The sequence below is a fragment of the Chaetodon trifascialis genome, chromosome 10, assembly GCF_039877785.1.
Source record: "Chaetodon trifascialis isolate fChaTrf1 chromosome 10, fChaTrf1.hap1, whole genome shotgun sequence".
Classification (NCBI taxonomy): Eukaryota; Metazoa; Chordata; class Actinopteri; order Chaetodontiformes; family Chaetodontidae; genus Chaetodon; species Chaetodon trifascialis.
In genome coordinates this window covers 19,294,082-19,308,889 of record NC_092065.1, presented here as the reverse complement: position 1 = coordinate 19,308,889, position 14,808 = coordinate 19,294,082, and the positions used below count along the sequence as shown (strand labels likewise).

General features: G+C 43.2%; 1 protein-coding gene across 1 annotated transcript in view; it reads right to left on the bottom strand.

The window, feature by feature from the left end:
- Positions 1 to 2,617: 2,617 nt before the first annotated feature.
- Positions 2,618 to 14,808, bottom strand: part of carmil2 (capping protein regulator and myosin 1 linker 2) — a 48,277-nt gene continuing 36,086 nt past the window's right edge. The window contains exons 33-41 of the mRNA XM_070972471.1: positions 13,063 to 13,981; positions 11,474 to 11,578; positions 10,415 to 10,451; positions 9,776 to 9,844; positions 9,015 to 9,277; positions 8,019 to 8,154; positions 7,445 to 7,534; positions 6,192 to 6,305; positions 2,618 to 6,081 (exon numbers count right to left, since the gene is read on the bottom strand). Coding sequence (XP_070828572.1) covers positions 5,507 to 6,081; positions 6,192 to 6,305; positions 7,445 to 7,534; positions 8,019 to 8,154; positions 9,015 to 9,277; positions 9,776 to 9,844; positions 10,415 to 10,451; positions 11,474 to 11,578; positions 13,063 to 13,981 — 2,308 coding nt within the window. The 3' untranslated portion in view covers positions 2,618 to 5,506. The remainder of the gene's footprint in view (positions 6,082 to 6,191; positions 6,306 to 7,444; positions 7,535 to 8,018; positions 8,155 to 9,014; positions 9,278 to 9,775; positions 9,845 to 10,414; positions 10,452 to 11,473; positions 11,579 to 13,062; positions 13,982 to 14,808) is intronic.

The window sequence follows — 14,808 nt, the reverse complement described above, 5'->3', positions numbered from 1 at the left end:
TGGTCTACAGGGCAGTGAAGGGAACTGCTCCTTCTTACTGCCAAGCCATGGTCAAACTCTACACTCAACCTGACGAACACAAGACAAAAACAAATAACCTAAGCACTTATACTGTAGCACTTAAATAGTAGGGGTGAACTGAGTTTGAATGCGCTCACTGCAAGTTACTTTGGACCAACATGTGTGCCAAAGGAATATAATGTAATACAACAAAAGCTACCATTGGCTTTTGACATTTATTTCAGGGGAGCATAGTGAATTTTCTGCCCAGTAGATAATACTTCAGCTTGGTTAGAAGTTTTAATGGTAAGATATAATTTCTCTGCTGTAGTCACTCCTTCAGTGTGACCTCCTCCAACCCTCTGAATATGTTCCAGCTTCATACAAATTGGGGTTAGACTTACAATATATGTCCTATTCTGCTGATTTCTTATCTGCTTACTTTAAATCTGTCATCAGCCACATTCAGTCAAGCTGGTCTGCTTTGTTTTTGTCCCCCCAGAAAACATTTTACTGAGTCTTATGTATGGAAGTTTGAAACCCTCAGACACCTTCAATATGCAGCAGTCTTGTCTTTCATAAGTCTGTACTTAACAGTCATTCTCCACAGCATATGAGCCCAGCCTGGCTGCTCTTTGACACACCAAACGAAATAACTGGAACTTTAATGATCCCAGTGGGAGATATGAGGGAAGAAATGGAGCATAATTAAGAACATAGAAAATCACTGTGTCTGGAACACATTTTGATGAACACTAATGATGTGAAAACAAGCTGCAGTAGCAGTCAAAAGTTTGGGTGTACTTTCTTATTCAATGGCTTTTCTTTCTCATTATTATTTTACTTATTTTTTTATTTTAACACACTTATGGAATTATGTGGTAAGCAATAAAGTGTATGACGCGTTGCACAGAGCTGACATCTCTCAACCAGCTAATCTGGAATGGTTTGCAATGAACAGGTGTGCCTTGTCCAAAGTAATTAGTGAAAAGTCTTGAATTCTTAATGTGCTTGACACCATCAGTTGTGTTGTGCAGAGGCGGTGTTGGTATACAGCGGATAGTCCGACTCAACTGCTGTAATAATTCATATCGTAAGAAATTACTTTGGTCTGATGAGTCCAAATTTGAGATTTTTGGTTCAAACTGCTGTGTTTTTGTGAGACACAGAGGAGGTGAATGGACGATATCTGCATGAGTTTGTCCCACCATGAAACATGGAGGAGGAGGAGGTGTGATGGTGTTGGTGTGCTTTGATGGTGACAGAGATTTGTTCAAAATTCAGTGCACACTTAACCAGCATGGCGACCGCAGCACTCTGCAGTGACATGTCATCCCATCTGGTCTGAGCTTTGATGGATCATCATTTGTTTTCAACAGGAAAAAGACCTAAAACACAACTCCAGGACGATGTGAGGGCTGTTGACAAAGAAGGACGGCAATGGAGTTCTGCATCAGATGACCTGATCTCCACAATCACCTGACCTACACCCAAAGCAGGTGGTTTGAGATGAGTTGGACCGGACTGATATGATATTAATATGTAACATAATAATAATATAGAAACAATACAAAGCAGCTGCAGGGGGATACTGGAATATCTGCAAACCAAAGAAAGAAAGATTATGAAGACAGATGAAAATTTAAAGCTATTTTGTACACAGGCCATGTTGCCCACATGGCTCACTTGTATTCCAGCCTCAGTTTATGTGTTTACTGTGAGAGATCCAACTCCACACATATAACTCCTCTTCATCCTGCAGCATCTGCCCCATCTGTCTGTTGAAAATGAAAATGACATCAAGTGAAGATTTAAACTCCCCCACCTGTCTTCCTACACCGCCTCTCCCCATCTCATCACCTCCCCATCTCAGCACGGTCTCAGGCAAATAGCATTATGTTTTCAGCTTTTTCATCCTTACATCAGATTGCCTCTGTTCTCTCACTACAGCTCCCTCACCCCCCCCCCCCCATCTGAACTCTGCCTGCATCTAAAATTTATCAGCACAGAGGAGAAAACTGATGCAGCGCTGGAAAGATGCCCTATTTACCAAGAGAGATGCCAGGTTATCCTGTTAGTGGGTCTGAGCCGAAATCCTGCTTCATACTTACCTGAATTTGATTGCACAGGTAAATTTGTAAATATGGAAATACACCATACAAGCACAAAACTGAAATAATTAACTTCTTGAAACACAATTTTGAGACTGTATTCATGCAAATTTTCAATGCAAACCAGCTTCGCTCAGTGTACAAAAGTACTGGACCAAACAGTATTCATTGGGGGATCATAAGAAACATATGTTACAGTGGGGCATCAGCCGTTAAATATTGTACTTCCACTAAGCTGGAGCATGACAAAGTGTTGAAAATTGAAGCAGTAGAGGCTGAGATGGGTAGAGCTCCAAAAACACTGGAATGACATTAAACGCTGTTCAAACTCGACATCCCCAGTTCATATTGCAGGCTTTTCCCTCTCATCTGAAGCCTAAGCTAACGTAAGCCTCCCTGCATTACTATGGCAACATCACAATTATCCTCTCTTGATAACGCTCCTCATTACAGACGGAGGAATTAACCACAGAGCCCAAATGAAAACAAGAGAGTGCAAATTTATGACACAACTCATAGTTTTAATTATTATTAACAAGTATAGGTATGGATTTACACTCTGTTCATAACTTTGTTTTTGTTTCCTTTATGTCGTTTTGTACATATTCTGTGCGTGCAAGGCAAAGATAAACATGACTGTAGAAAATAAATTCTCCCCTCGGATGAGACGGAGGCTCAGGTTGCTGACAGCACGGGGAGCTGAACTGAGGTCTGCTCTTAGAAAACACACACCGTTTCCCACAACCACCCTGAGAGTTTGATAGACTGAATACGCTCATGTTGTCTCAAAATATATGATCATATATTGGTCTTTTATTATAATCTTATCTGTTTCTCCTGTGATATGATGGACATGGCGATTACATATGTTTGTCTAATGGAGCGACTGAAGTCGAATTGGTTTGAATGTCACAGAAATATGCAGAACTTTAGTGTCCTGTGTGTCAATCTGGAGATTCTAAAAGCCTTCTTAACAAGGCAAAAGAAATAGTCTTAGGAAAAAAAATGGACTGTTTTCCAACATGGATGGCATGATGGGACTTGTTAGAAATAGTATAAAGGAAATGGTTTTGACATAATATTCAATGTATAAATATATAATATTAATACAGTATATAATTGTGAGAAAAATAACCAGAAACCAGATTTTCTTTCATTGTAAATGTTTTGTTTTTTTTCCAAGATACTGGGAGCCACCTCACCTGTCTTACTGTAAAAGTGGAATTTGTAAGAAAAATTGGGAGATATCATTAAAAAAAAGAAACGATCAACACCAAATTAAGGCAAAACCTTTAGCTTTATGTAGCTTGATCTTAGCCTGGTTCCAAACCTCCACGTGATCGACCACATCTGAAAATTTATCAGTGCTGTTCTGCTGACTGGATGTTTCCACTGCTGGAAACAACCGGATCAGTCAAAGCCTTTATGAGCTTCCGTTGGAATAATCATCTAACTGCGCCAGAGGCAGGATCCAAACAAATATGTTTACAAGTACGGATGAGACTGACGCAGCTATTGATTGTTGTAAAAAGAGCTTGGAGTGCATAACATTGCATAATGACAAGAAACCGTCACTGTGCACCTCTGAGGTCCTGCAGGGACATAACGTCTAGCACCATGGGCCATACTGAAGGACGGAGGCAATGGGTCGAGTCCATGAGCAACAATGGTTTGTCAGTTTCTAGGAATATAAATAGTATAAATAAAAATGGTCATCCATACCAGCAACAGCTGGCTCCAGTGACCTGCTGAAGAACCCCCCCTACACTGTTGACGTAATGAAAGAAAAAAATGAAAACGACAGTTATGGGGAAAAATAAATACAATGAGTGGCTACTGATGCTCCTACTCCTCATACATGACTTCAGGTTCACCCTTAATGTGACTACAGCGAATACCACATCCTGCAACATGCCTGAAATGACTGCAGATACAATGATACAGTTGGCTTTCTGGCATAGATATACTTGTATTTGAATTATATTTGAGTGCAATCAACCTTGACTACCAACTCACTGTAATAAAATCATGACAACAAAGCCTCATGAACTCTTTGTGCTCTCAACTTCAAACCAATAGCGGTCGGATCTCATAGTGTAACTTCATCCTATTTCCCTGAACACAGCCATTTTCAGCCGTTTAAAATGTTTCCATCTCAGTGGCATTTATTGTGAGGAAATGGGTTTGGTACTGCGCCTCTTCGATCTACAGTATGCAGTTTCTGCAATGTGTGGAAATGTAAGTATATCATACTCGGCTTCCTCAGCAGTCAGCATTAATGCATCTTTGTGCTCGCAGGACGGAAAGCGTTTTTTAGACCGTGACGTAAACTGCAGGACCTCAGTAGTAATAGTAAGTAGTTAAATGAACGTGCTTGACATGTTGCAGAACAGATTACTTGGATTGACAAGATAAAACCTAACTGATAATTGCTAATCCTAACAGAGCCTCTGTCTCGACTGAAAAAAGATGAGTGGATGGATGTCACAGTGATTGGTTTGGGGCAAAAAAAACCTCCCTCCCAAACAGCTAACATCCTTTTGTGGAGAGTGCACAATAAAGATTTCCAGACCACCCAGTTCAGCGGATGCCATCTGTGTCGCATTTGAGACTCGGCCTCCTCGGAAGGACTCCGCTCAAAGGTGCATTCAGACTGAATGCAAAGTAAATTTTAGAGGTGGCACGGTTGCATATTCATTGCAAAGATGCAAGTGGGTGCAGATTTGCCCTGGGTGGCGCGAACTGAGGCAGAGAGTTAAATGAGTTAGAAATGTTTCGACTTGAACAAAAATGACTGCTTATCCTGCAGCTGTATGACTCCAGTTCATCGGTGTACGGAGATGAGAAAATAGTGAGTCTGGAGCAAAATAACAGGTATCCTGGTAATATCTGACATCAGTCGGGATGAGCTGTCAACACACAGACACACTCCGCAGACACACAGTCAGTGCTCATGTTGCTGGCTAGCTGCAGCTAACAGCTGTATGTCTGCTGTTTTGGGTAAATAAGACTGTAAAAACAACCCAGCAGTCAAATTCAAACAAATAATGCAAACTTCACACATACTAAAAGGAGCAACTGGGCTCTCCTAATTGACTCATGAAATAAGAAAAAAAAAAAATCAGGTTTATTTTCAGAATGCTGCCCTCAAACAGATGAATTTGACCACTGGATCATTCGTGCAGTCCGTTCCATTCGCACCAAACCAGACGATATACCCACTGTACAGCTGTTAGCTGAACACAGCAGCTCTTCTCTATTCGAGGGTACAACATTCACGCTACTCTCAGACCTCATATACCCTCCCAGTCCCTGATCTCAATGATGTCACGGACCCCACCCTCCTCTCTCCCCCAGGTGTGTCTTTTCTCCTCAGGTACGTCAGTCTGTGAGTATTATTCAGACAGAGGGGGCTCAGTTCTTTGGTCTGCTGGCTCTGCCTTCATTGTGTGCTGTTTAGAGACCACCTCTCCTCTCTCCTGCATGCTGTCTCTCAGACCCACTGTGCCTGGTACTGTGCTGGGGCCCTTCTCCTTGTGGGACAGAGGACTCACTTGGGGGTGTTCTGGGGATGCAGATGCAGCTGAGATTGTGCTGGGCATCTTTTCTTGGGATGATGGGGACACCAGCAGTTTTCCTAGAGATTGGGGCAACGGTGGGGCTGTGCTGGGGCTCTTTTTCTGGGTTGTGGGGGTTATAGGAGGCTTTTCCAGGGTTTGGGTTAGTGCTGGGGGCCTCTCTAGGATGGACAGAGCTTTGTGGGGGGCTTCAACTGGACTGAAGAGTCGGGGAGCTGAGGCTTCTTGTTGAGCCTGAGCTGTAGAGGAGGGACACCCTGAGCCTGGGGCCTCATCTTCTCCTGGAGGGTGCTGCTTGGTTTCAGCTACTGTCCCTCCACAGCCCGTCCTTCCTCTCTCTGCCTTCAGCTCCTCCTTCTGGACAGCCTCCTTCTCCTCAGCTGTGTCACTGGCTGGGTGAACAAGACAAGAATATGTTTAGATCACATATAGGAAGATAAATGTCAAACCAAAGAATAAGAAAAACACTAAGCTATGAACATGTGTAATACTCCTCTCTCACCCTCCTGAGCTCTTTGTGCGTCCTCCCCACTGGATGGGTCTTCAGTGCAGGTGGGCAGGTCCACTCTGTTGCCCCGGAAACGGATGGGTGATCTCTGCAACACTGCCTTCAGTTCTAAGAAAGATGGAGATGGAGACCAAGAGCTCATCTTTAATTATCACTAAAAATAAACTCAAACTGGCAATGGTACATCAGAAGACACAGTCTGACACACACTCACATTTAAAGCTGCATGAAGCAGTATCTAGATATTTATAAAAGAGAAGCCAAATCTGTCAGTTGAGTCAACCAAAAACTGATTGATGCACCTTAACAACTGCGTGTCACAGAGATCTATGGACCATTGAGTTAAGGCTGGTTCACATGATGTGTTATCTGACCTCATGAGAAGGCAAATGCCACAAACGCCACACTCAAAGGCAACTCAAAGGCAGAGTATTACGCGAAAGTCATTAAAATGTGGACGACAGATTCAATTTCTCCTATGAAACGAAAAGTGAATGTTGATTTCTTTTGTACATAACTAACGTACTTATTTCAAGCCAAACCGTGATCTTTTCATAAACCTAAACTAATAGTTTTGGTACCTAAACTTAACTGCAACCGTTTCACAACCTTTACCATGAGTTCATTATGACTGTTAGGAAGCTTAATTTTGAAAGTGTAGCTGGATGTTGCTAATCAGATGTTGTATATCTATTATTGCTACCTTGACCCAACTCCTGCATCTTGAAAAATTATGCTAAAGGAGTACCCAGTGCTTTAAAATGTGACGAGTTGGGAGTGAGAACATGTTGATTATTAACAGTGAGCAAGAGGTCTTCAAAGAACCTGATTCAATGAAACCCTGAGGACCCAACCTGAAAGGATCAAGACCTCACATTAAGACCCTTCAGGGTGCTACATTGCTGCTTCCTGTTCCCTTTAACACTCAAGAACCAGCCAATTATATCTTCTGAGCTTTAGCTATAGCTGTCTTGATTGGTCTCCAGTGTATCTGACTTGGCTGAATCGATTCCCAGAGGACATTTTCCAGGCTTGGATAAAATGCAGTCTGAGTTTGTCGGGCTAACAGAGCTCAAGTTGTTAAATGTGTAGGATCTGTAGTCTTGGTAAATAAAGTGCTTTCACAGAGTTGTGGTTTAATGTAATCTTACATTGTTTTCATATTGCTGACCTCATGGTTACTGCTGTTGGTGTTCATTGTATTTAGCTTTTTTATGTCTTCATGAAACACTTCGTCAAAGTCTCACCTTGTGTCATGGCCAGAGTGTCCTCATGGACGGACACGGCCCTGCGTTGTGGAAGGGGCTTCATGTGTTGCCGTGGCTTAGGAAGACTCTCTGAAAGTATGCAAACCACACACAGATCATAATTCAGATCATATGATAACTAAATGCACTGTAAATATAACCAAACCACTGAATGCAACCTTACAAAAAAAAACAGGTAAAACAGGAATCTGTCTGTCTGTAGAGTTTAATCTCTTCCTGAGCGGTTTCACTGCATTTCACGCCTTGATTTGTGTGATTCTGACGACTCCCACACGGTGCCCATGTGGCTCGCACGTGACCGAGTCATCTAGTCTTATCAAGGTGATAATGACCCAGAGATGTTAAATGTTAACAAGGCGAGGGTACAGGCTATCGTGAGCCTCCTCTGATACACCAGAGTTAGCGGCTCCCTCTTTCCAGCTGACAGTTTCACAGTCTCCCACTGATCCCACACTGACTGGACCACACCTCACCTGATGTCTCAGAAAAGCTCAGTCAGTACAAACCTGATGTGGATGAATTATTCGGTTTTAAAGAGATCAGTCTCGCTTACCATCGGTCACTGATTGTGCTTTCTCAGAGCGATCCTGTGCGGTGGGACCCCTCCATGGAGACGGGGCTGGAGGAAGCAGCTCTTTCCTGGGAGATGAAGCTGTCCCTGCACCCCGGAGACCCTGTTGACTTCCATTCTAGGGATGAAGATCAGAGGGCGCTCAGCGGGATGTAAAATGAACAATATGACTGCTGTGTCAACATATGGTGAACAATTGTGCCACATAGCAATGGTTTGTGGTCAAACTCAATAATGTGTTTATGAGCTCCACTGAATAACATAAAAGCAGTGTAATCCAACAGTCCTGCAGTTAATCGTTTCAACTTTACGGTCAGATTGGAGGTTGTAGTTTGTGCTGCCGTTGAACTGTATTGTGTTGTGTGTGAGGGGTGTTTTAGTATTTAGTTGACCCCCATTGATATGAAAGGAGTGGAGAAAATATTAGAATCAACACCTTGGTTTACCTCATAAACTAGCAACTGAGTGCATTTGATTGCGCTTGATAATTTTAAGGCAAGCTGTTTGAGTTTTTACAAGGATTACAGAGATTTATAGTAAGATTCTTTCTATTATTCATCCAAATTTGAACATAAGCAACAACATAAGATATTCCTCCTTTAATTTTACTAAGTCTGCCTTTAACATTACTGCCACCTTGTGGCTTGTATTAGTCTCTGTACCTAATTTGTTTTTTAGAATTCACATTACAAATGAAATGTATTTATAAATTCAACCTCTTTAACTGTACATTTTAACTATATGAATAGCTACGAATTATTGCATCAAAGAACTAAAGATACAACTACAGATACAAATCTAACTGATCTGTTTGTTTTCGTATATCATTCTTACATATTCATGATCTTTTTTTTCTCAGCGGTGTTGCTCTTTTAATATGAACTTTCCAGGTTGATATGAAAACATAAATTGGATGACAGCTTTACTACTGGATGTAAAGCAGTAATGAAGGATATATGTGAGCGAGCGCTGCATTACCTGTGCTGTCGTCTCCCCTGGCCTGCCATCATGAGCGTGTGCTCTGAGCTGCACTCTGTCTGCGGAGCTGCTGGAAGGAGGAGCAGAGGAGGGGCGAGCTCCTCCGCCTGCAGGAGCAGCCGGAGTGGGGAGAGGAGGCTTGGCTACAATGGCAGGTTTGGGTGGAAGGGGACCAATGGGACGCTCGGGGAGGGCGGGCTTCAGGTGTAGAGGAGGGTCTGGTCGGATGGGGTCTGGTGCTCTCATAGGATGCCTAGGGTCTGCTGGAAACAGAGGGTGAAAGCGACAGTAGATCACTAGGAGACACTGTGAGTGATTCAGGCTGGGCCAATCAGTGACTCCAGGGAGGACAGATGTTCAGGCTGGTGCAGGCTAGAACACAGAAACCATGGCACCACAGCAGAGATCCTCCTCCGTTGTGTTGTCACAGGCCTAGAGACATCAGAAAGGGTGTGCTACACACAGACTGTTACATCACACAGCTCAGGCCAGAGGCCATGGTGATGATGTCAGTGGCTCTTTTCCATGTCACACTTGCTTTGCTTTGAGTAATTTTAGGACAACTCTGTATTGTATATTATGGTGGCTAAAAACAACATGTAACAGGTTTACCCATTACAAAACACATTATAGAGCATTTTATTCTTCTTTTTAGTAAATACCATTGATATTCTAGTGTCTAGGTCACTATTAGTTTATCCCTGCACATGGGAGTATTTTTATTATTTTCATTTAGAAACAGGCATAGGTAGCACTGATACCTGATGAAGTGGACATGGTTCTGGGCTTCATGTATGTGGGAGGTGGTTCAGGTTTGTCCAGGATAGTGCCTAAGGGAAAAGAGATAGTAGATAGTAGTGGAGCCAAAGGACGATTTGAATCCAAGCTGTACATACAATGAAAACAATATGTGCAGCGAGCTTAACTAGAAACCATTCTATCCACACAGCTGTAGGCGGTGGGCCTGCAAACAAGTGTTTGTGATGATGACTCAAATTAAACTAGAAAGAAGGAGAAGGCACCGGCTGGCACATGTGAGATCGCTTTAATTTGTTTGTATAACTGGATTTTTGCAACACTGCTCAGAACACATTAGAACTTATTTATAATTAATTTTGTTCCCACAGTCAGATTCAGCCAGTCTCATTAGAAGATGCCAACGTCAATCACAGCCTATTCACCGCCACAGCTCACCTTGGTTTTACACTAAAAGCATATTTGTGAATCACTCATTTAATTTGCAAGACACAAAAGGCATAATTGATTTATCAGGCTTTTGTTTTGACTCATTTAACACTTTTATGACAAATACAGTCCCATACTTTTTAACTTGAATTTGCATGGCACTGATTGGTGTGACTATGATGGAGACACCGTACACAATAACACACAGCGCTCACCTTCAGAGTTGGCCTTTCTCAGCTCTTCATCTTTGTTCTACAACAGACATGTTGGACAATATTAATTTAATAATCAACTTGGTGATAAAATTTGTAATGACTTACATCACAATCTTATCCTTCTTGTTAAAAAATAAAGGAAAACAGGAAAATATTACATTAGAATATGGACAATATGACAATATGTTTTTCTTATGGGAAAATTCATGAATTCTACAGACTGTGAGCTTAAAGTAATAATACACAAACATTTACCACAGGACAAAGGACAGATTAAAGGATAATTCACATGTATTTCTACTGTTACTTCCCATCAGTTAGGAAAGCATTATACACATCAAGCTATTTGCTGAGACCTGGGAACATGGAGACAACACTACAACAAAAGCCTGACAGGTCAAGAAACGTGAGCAGTCAGATGGTCATGCAGGTTGGAAACAAATAAGCTCATCTTTGTTTCCTCTTCCAAGTACATTTATCAAACCTGTCTGTTTATTTCCAACCTGGAGGATTGTGACTGCTCATGTTTTGACTTCTTGTTAGTGATGTCACTGTGTTGCCTGCCATTAGCTTGATGAGTACGGTGTTAGGAATGCTGAACAAAACTACGAAAATAAGACCAATTATTCTTTAAGGGGTGAGGAGACCCCCTCCACGTCCCCAACATTCAACCAAATAGATGTTGACTGATTGTGGTATCAAATATCCAAGAATAGCACACGCTGGTATTAGTATCTAACACAACATAAAGTGTCAGTCCCAGATCAGAGTATAACACCTCATCATGGTGTGTGTTCACTACAGTAACATCCCTTTAGTTAAACAGACGCAACCTGAATTAATTGAGAACTGGTCAAATATTCTAAAACATGTGAAGGTATTTCACACTGTGTTACTATTTATTACATCAGAATGAAGTGTGACATTTCAATCACGTTAAGGAACCCCCACAAATTTCAGGGCCAGCCAAGGCTGGCAAAAGCAACACTTTTTCAATAATCCGTATTTATAAAAAGCAACCAGTCATACCCTTCACACCCAAACCCACAGCCGTCCTACCTGGCTTGTCTTGGTGTCAGCAGGTGGAGTTTTGGCTACGCCCATTCTGTGTAGCATCACCTGAAGCCTCTGTTCAAAACTAGGTGTGCTCTCAGATGCATGTTTCTGGAAGATGACACATGAACATTTAGAACAGTAAACGTGAATGCTCTCTCTCTCTCTCTCTCTCTCTCTCTCTCTCTCTCTCTCACACACACACACACACACACACACACACACACACACACACACACACACACACACACACACACACACACACACACACACAGTTGTCTGATAACTGTGCTGGGGACACAGGGGCCCTCTACAAGAAGGCCACAGCTGGCTCTGCGTCCTGCAACAAGCTGCTGCAGATGTTCTACCAGTCTGTGGTGGTCAACGCCATTTTTCATGCTGCTGTGTGCTGGGAGATGCTATGAAGCTCAATGACCTATATGTTTAGAAAGGCCTGCTGAGTGATTAGAGCAGGAGTTGAGCTGGACTCTCTGTAGGCGGTGATGGAGAAGAGGACACTGTCCAGGTTGGTTAGCATCCTGAACAATGTTTCCCACTCTCTCCATGATGTGGCCATCAAACTTTTCAACTGATCCCTGCTCTGTCGCAGTCTGGACTGAAGAGGATGTTGAGGTCTTACTACACTCCCTAACTACACATACAACTACATTTCTGTCACACTCATGCTCTGCTGTTTGGCACTTTCCAGACATGAAAATGTAAAATCACTGGTTTAATTTATTGTGTGCATTGTTTATTATTTATTGTGTGTGTTGTCATGCAGACATACAGTGGTTGACTTTAATATTAATGATAATATCTGACAGTGCACAGGCATTGATGAAAAGAAGTTAAGATGGAATCTTCTCTTAGTTCTTACTAGCTCACTTGCTGTATGTATAGTGTTATGCTGTATAGTCATTTAATAGTCCACTTTGGCCTGCATGATAAGACAAAATATAGGGAGAGAGTGATTGGCAGATTATTACTGTGTTTGAGAGAATCTCTTCAGCAACTTAAAGGCTGTTTTGTGGTGTCTGCAAGTTTATTAAACTGATTTTGTGCATAAAAGATGATACAGTGATATGAAGAATAAGATGCATATTTCTCCTACAGAGGTACTGGTCTAAAGGCAATAATTAATTCCAAAACTGTCAGTGAAGCAATGGAGCACAGTCGGTTCACAACAGGAATTTAGTCTCGGGGTCTACCATAGGAGTGCAGGGCTTTAAGGTCATTGTGAAAATCAACACTTGGTGCAAATGCTTCACAGTAAATTTTATGTGCAGGAACTGCTGAGTTTTATTTACAGTATCTTGTCCAAGGATACTTGGCCAGGGATCAAACCACCAACTTCTTGTTCGGTGGACAACTGGCAATATATAACCTACTTACAAAACAGGGGGGCAATAGGAATAAAGGCCTGTCTTGAATTTTAAGTCTGATTCTCAGCAGTAATTAAGAATTTACAGGACTTGCTGTTTGGTGTTTGTTGGTGTTTGAGTCTCATCAAGGGCCATCCCTTCCTCTCATCAAGGGTAGCATCCTACTAGATGATCTGACTGTGTGTGTGTTCAGTGTATTGTCAGACTGACCTTACTGTGTGTGTCATCCTTGTCTTCAGGCTCTAATCCCGTCAGCAGTATGAGACTCTGGCTCTTGCCCTCCCTGAGAGACCTCTTGGTCACCTTCAATCTCCTCTCTCCGTATGGAGTCCCTCCCAACTTCATCTCCTTCATCAGCATGCCGCTCCTCTCCTGCTCAGTTAGAGGGGAAGTGACAACAGGACTGGGGATGCGACCCGGCAAGACAGGAACTGCCTCTTCTTCCAGGTTGGAAAGCGTTGCAGTGGTGAGGTCAGGGCTTGTGGCGATGGTGGGGTGAGAGGGAGTGGTCTCACTGGGAGGCGTCATCGTGGTTAATGTACTGGCAGGCGCCATCGTTCCCCTCGCATCGCCTGCAAGATGGTGGCTGGTGGCAACGGTTCCTTCTGTGGTGGTGGCATCATTAGAAACGTTAGCATCCTCCACTGACCTTGCCCCTCTCCCCTTCTCTCTCTCCTTGTCCCTCTCCCTCTCTCTCTCCCTTTCTTTGGCCTCGCGGAGGGGTCGAATGAGGTCTGCAATGGAGGTCCTTTTGACCTTCACCCCATCTCCTCCTCCCTCTCCCCCTCCTGCCTTGGTGGCTCGGCTGGCTCGAGCCCTCTTGAAGGCAAAGAAGTCGCCAAACTTTTTCTTGATGTTTTTGGTGGGAAGTGCGGTGGTGGTGGTGGTGGTGGTGGTAGTGGTGGTGACAGAAGAGAGGGCAGGGGGAGTGGAGGATGTAGAGAGGGGTGGAACATCAGTGGATGTAAGGGATGTGTCAGTAGATGGGATAGAGGGAGAGGTGACTGTGGTGGTGGTAGAGGAGGTGATATTGTCAGAGGAAGAGGAAAAGAGGGTTGAAGCTGAGGGGGTGGAGCTTGACTCTGAGGGAGTGGCTTGGGCAGGGTTTGACTCCTCCCACCGGCCTTTTCTGCAGCAGGGAGACAGCAGAAAGAGCAACAGACAAGAAGAGACACTCAGTACTACAACTACTGCTACAGGACTCAAGACACATGCTCAGTTCAGGTACACAACAAGAAAGGTCATGCAAACAGCACACAGAGCAAAAATGTCTCGGAGATTACTACTTCTTGCTCCACTAGAGGCGAGGCCTGGTATGGTGAAGGTGGTCATTTGGTCAGTCTGTCAATCTGCTCAACACACTCGTCTAGAAGCAACATCATCCTTAAAAACTAATGGCTGGACTACGGTAAAATTTGCTTGAATGAGATTAAGGCTACGTTTACACAGACGATCTGAAAAGAAAGCGCAAAATTGGCGTTGCGTTCTCACTTTTCATTCCGCGTTTAGACGAGCATTTTTCGGGGGAAATCTGCATGCATATGCAAGCCTGTGATGTAAACGTGTACGCGACGTGTGCAGATCCAGAGGATGTAAGGGACGGGCTCTGGCAGATCGGAGCACAGTTTTGCGTTTTTACCCTTTAGACGGGAACGTGACGGTGGAGCGTTTTTAAGATGTTTTCACCGAACGTTGTCGTGTAAACGGGGCCTTAATGTCTCAGAATCTTGCCTGTTATTCCACTACAAGTCAAACGTATGCAGTATAAACTCTGCATACGTGACACCACTTAATCTAAAATGAAATGATGTGTGGACAACTCATTCAGGCTTCCAAGTGATTAACCCTTTTGATTTCAATGTTTCATGCAGACTTGCTAGCACTCCGTGAACCACGTGTTTTGGTTGTCCAACTGACAGAGCCATGCCTATAACGGTGCAGGGCTGTGAGGAGATT